Source organism: Limulus polyphemus, unplaced genomic scaffold (genome assembly GCF_000517525.1).
Source record: "Limulus polyphemus unplaced genomic scaffold, Limulus_polyphemus-2.1.2 Scaffold605, whole genome shotgun sequence".
Classification (NCBI taxonomy): domain Eukaryota; kingdom Metazoa; phylum Arthropoda; class Merostomata; order Xiphosura; family Limulidae; genus Limulus; species Limulus polyphemus.
In genome coordinates, this window is record NW_013666215.1 from 35,798 (window position 1) to 41,023 (window position 5,226).

Sequence of the window (5,226 nt, forward strand, 5' to 3'; positions counted from 1 at the left end):
ATATCTTCATGAATTATTAATTGAACTTTTAGAAAAAAATAATTCCCAGTTTGATAACAGTGCCTTAATTTGATTACATCTTTTGAACACCAACATATAAGTTATGAATAAAAAACCTATAACCCGAGCGCTTTCGAAAGGTGGACCTTTCTTCTTCAGGGGCAAACTGGGATTATTAGTTTGCCCCTGAAGAAGAATTTGTTTGCTTGTTTGTTTTGAATTTTGAGCAAAGCTATACGAGGGCTATCTGTGCTAGCCGTCCCTTATTTAGCAGTGCAAGACTAGAGGGAAGGCAGCTAGTCATCATCACCCACCGCCAACTCTTGGGCTACTCTTTTACCAACGAATAGTGGGATTGACCGTCACATTAGAACGCCCCCACGGCTGAAAGGGCGAGCATGTTTGGTGATGGGGATTCGAACCCGCGACCCTCAAATTGCGAGTCGAGCGCCCTAACCACCTGGCCATGCCGGGCCCTGAAGAAGAAAGGTCCACCTTTCGAAAGAGCTCGGGTTATAGGGTTTTTATTAATTTTTATCAAGACTTCTTGAACCTACGTGTTTTTCTAACATCATGAACATATAAGTTATCTTAGCCCGCTGTTTCCTCCCAAGTTTTTAGAATTAATGGGTGTTTTTTTCCATCAATTCTCTTAAATCAAATATTAAAAAAAAACTTTGTGAATTTGTCCCTCAATCTATTATCCTAGGCTAGGATACTCACCATTCCACATTGGCAACCCTTCAAAAAACAAAGAACGGACAAAGAAAGTGACAAAGTGAAACTTGTTTACCACTATTGGTTAGGAACGTATAGAAATATAGTATCTAGCGCTAGTAAAGAGCACTAATTCAAATATTTCTTTTTTGTTTCTCATGCAAGCCTTCAAACTTCAACAGTGAGTTTACCAATAAAGTGAAAAAAACGAATATTGTTGTATGCAAAACGTGATAACTCTACTTACCGACAATTTTTGTGTGTGCTCTTTACGGACAGTTAGAAGAATAGAGATTTATGGTATTGGTATTGTTTCTTAACTTGGCTTTTTCAAGCAGCTTTGAAGTTAAAGCCATAAGACTCATTTATTTAACAGTAAACTAAGAAAATAACAAAACTTTTCACCTATTCCTAACTCAACTGTAACAATACTTTTTCTTCATTAGATGATATTGATCGCCAGCAGTTGGTAAACACTGAGCTAAAACACACACACACACATATATATATATATATATATATATAATAATCACCAAGTTATAGCCCTTCTTGGTCTCAGTTCGTCACTTTAAAAAAAAAAGAACCTAGCTTAAAATCGAATATATAAACAGGACAACAGAAAGATCCTGCGAATTGTAAGAAATTACTATACGTCATGAGTCTTGCAAAATTCCGTCCTCAATAACATAAAGTGAAACACTTGTAACGTGAGATCTAGGTCTCCTATAAGGTAAAACCTGAGACGCCTATAAAGTAAAATCTGAGACATTTATGCAGTAAAACCTGACACATCTATAATGCAAAACCAGAAACATCTATAAAGTGAAACATGAAACACCTATAAAATGAAGCATGAGACAAATATAAAATAAAACCTTAAACATTTATAAAGTGAAACCTGACACATCAATAATGTAAAACCTGGGACAACTTTTTCAGATTAATTTTTAACATCAAAAGACAACATTTCTGTAAATAAGTAATTGGAAGTCATTTCATATGCGCAACAATTGTAACGGTTATATGTACTTCTGATCCAAGTAAAGTAGTTTTATGTACATTCTGCTTTCTCCTCCGTAAGTCAGTGCAAGTTTAGTTGTCACAGATAGCTTCTGTGAAAATCTGGGCTCGCTAATATTTTTGTTTTCTAAAGAATGAGGGTATAAATAGTCAAATAGCTTCAAAAAAGTTGATTTAAGTCATTTCTGGAATTATTATTTATAGCACTGTCAAACACTAAGCAAAAACATCGGATTGGAAATATAGAACTAATGTAATCTGTTAGTTTTTTAAATAATCTTCTTGACATTACAGCTCTAACTGTTCGCTTCATCACCAGAAGGTTTATCGGAGACTATGATCCTACTCTGGGTAAGTTATGTTTTTATTCATAACTTCTAACAACTCTGATTTTTGTGTTGTCACTTTTTATTTGCTTTCGGTGGCTTAGCAGCAAGTCTGAGGGCTTATAATGCTAAAAACTAAGTTTCGATACCATTGGTGAGCAGAACACAGAGCACAGACAGCCTATTGTGTATCTTTGGGCTTAACAACAAGAAAAAAGAAATTCAATGATGGTGTTATCCATTCATGTTAATTTACAGTCTAATGTGATATATTTGGCGTATTATTGAACATCTATACAATTATATATGTGTGTGTATATGTTTAAATTTCAACATTTTTTGTTGATTCAATCTGTAGCTCTGAAAGAACTGACGTCGAAATTCGGTTAATATGCACTTATATATCGTATTGTGGCACTTCATAAGTTCATAGGATATGTGGGTATAGATCACCCTTTTGTAAGATATGCGCATATAAAATCATACTTATACAAAACAAACGCAAGTGAGCCTAGTGTATGTTTATCTTAGCATTTTCGTTATACCGCCATATAAGTTCTTACTGAATCTTGCAGACGTTTGTTTGACTGTATTTGCCACTAAAATATCATGAAAACATGTTCACTCTTGAAGCAGGAAGGTAAAGGGTACCAACAGATTAAGCATTCGCAAGATGTTAGGAAATATATTTCACTTCTAGTTAATACACGAACACATTACTTACAGGGAATTACAGATAAAACAAAGTACCTATGATCTGTCCGTCTGATCAAATGTGGCATCATGTTGAACATTCTGAAACTGCCGATATCATTGTCTGGCTTGTAGTAACTGTGTTGTGACAGAGGATGTTAAAAAATGTTTTGGGACAATCAAGCAACACATCTGGCTGTGTGGAATTGCAAAACTGGGTCAATAATTTGAATATACATAAAAGGCATTACACGAGAAGTACATAAATGTTTTCTACACGTAATAAACACGAAAACTGTATTCCATACAGGCTTATTCCAAGTATATTTAGTACTTCAAGACTTACATCATACATCATATAAGCAGGCGTCAATTAAAATTCATGAAAGACAACATTAAAGAGGATGTAGTGAATTTTGTTTATATGTATGCTTAATGTGTTGTGAATGTGAGTTCTAGTCATCAGGGTTGACATTTTCTTTTGTTTCGTGTGTTTTAAAAGTAAAGATGCCATTGCTGACTGCTCCTTCTTAAAGTTTCTATGTTAAAGGTATATTTTGTAACGTGAATCGTTGTTAATGCGTTTGTTTTAAATGTTTGTCTTGTTAGAGGGTACTTTCATGTATATTGTATCTAGCGAGTGTAGTATGATAAAGTAATCTCCCTAGAGGGGTTAGTTGAGTTGTAAATCGTGACTTGTTTTGTAGTGCTGTGTTTTGTTTAATACACGTATGTGCTGTCAGAAAAGTTGTTTTACTGGGGTGAAAGTGGGGTGAGAGTGGGTTATTTCGATTTTTAAGCGCCACGCAATTAAACTTGGTCTGTTTTTTTTGTTTTTTGTTTTCTGTAGCTTAAGAACTATAGAGGGACGGGTCAGCCTGGAAGAAAGGAGGGGAGGGGAGTAAATGTGTAGTACGGGATCAAACTATGTGAATTCTGCTAGTTTACTTAATGTGTAAATTTGTTTCACATTTCTCCGTGTGTAAGCAGTGAGTGCTTAAGTAATTTACTTAACTTTCTTTTAACAATTGCACGCTATGAGTGTGTTCGTAATATTATCCGTGTTCTCTTGTGAGAAAGATAAGTTGCTACATAGTTAGAGAAACAGCTTGTCAGCGAATCAGATAACAGGTAGGGGCGGCCACACCCTTTGCAAGTGACATACTATAAGCACACAGACTGCTCACTCATCGTCGGGCCGGGAACAAATTTGGCTTTGTGTGTATTGCTTATAAGGCCAAGTATACTCCGGAAGCTTGAGAATCTTAGGAGAGTTTCGCGGATCTTTCAACGTTGAGCAGGCCGTCAGGATAGATCTCTAATGATATTATTTTAGACGTTTAACTCTAAGGCTTCAAGAACTCTATGTGTTTTTGGTTTGAATTTTGTATCGTAGCAGACTATCGTTTCCGAAGAATCAGAATTTACTTGGATTAATTGTGCAATATACATTGAAGATAGCCATGAAAAGAAAGGAATTGCCGAGTTTTATTTAGAAATATATGATATTTCTTTAAATAGAATTTATAAGTATCTTTTTTTTTCAAGAAACTATAGGGAAAAATAGCATGCTTGAAAAACACCACAAATGCGCTTATGATTTTTAGATTGTAGAAACACGTTACCTTTTTCATTCTTCAGTGTTTATTTTCACTCTTCGAAACCCAACTAGTAACCGTTTTCATTCTCCAGTTTTCATTTTCACTCTTCGAAACCCAACTAGTTACCGTTTTCATTCTTCAGTTTTCATTTTCACTCTTCGAAACCCAACTAGTTACCGTTTTCATTTTCACTCTTCGAAACCCAACTAGTTACCGTTTTCATTCTTCAGTGTTTATTTTCACTCTTTGAAACCCAACTCACTACGTTTTTCATTCTTCAGTGTTTATTTTCAATCTTCAAAACCCAACTCACTACGTTTTTCATTCCTCAGTGTTTATTTTCACTCTTCGAAAGCCCGATATTTGGTTTATGTGACTACGAAATTCACTCAAACATATTATTTAAAAAATATTTCAAGAAACTTTAAAGCAGTCAATAGATCAGAGAATATGAGGATCAGTTCTGTGAAGAGTTGCATTGGTTTTGCAGTTAGAATATACAGGATTTCATGAAACCATCATGCTTACAAAACGTCATAATACTGAGGTTTCGGTTTTTGTATTTGTTAAAACTGTTAGGGTATCTTGTGTACATAAAAAGAAGTTGTAATGATTATTGAAACTAATTCAGTGTTTTGAAGCACGGCATTTTTCGATGAAAAATATTTCAGGGTATCATAATTTCATAAGAAATAAGCAATTTTTTTTGTGATGAAGTAATTCTATGTTTGTCTTATAAAATATTTCAGGATTAAAATTTTAAAATGAAATATTTCTGGGGAATATATCTAGCGATCACAATACCTATGATGAATTATTTCTAGGGACATTGTCTATGTGATCACAATGGTTTTCGTGCTGTACGGGCC

General features: G+C 34.5%; 1 protein-coding gene across 1 annotated transcript in view; it reads left to right on the forward strand.

The window, feature by feature from the left end:
* Positions 1 to 5,226, forward strand: part of LOC106459412 (ras-related and estrogen-regulated growth inhibitor-like) — a 48,816-nt gene that overhangs the window by 32,606 nt on the left and 10,984 nt on the right. Inside the window, exon 4 of the mRNA XM_013919032.2 lies at positions 2,032 to 2,088. Within this exon, the coding sequence (XP_013774486.1) occupies positions 2,032 to 2,088 (57 nt within the window). The remainder of the gene's footprint in view (positions 1 to 2,031; positions 2,089 to 5,226) is intronic.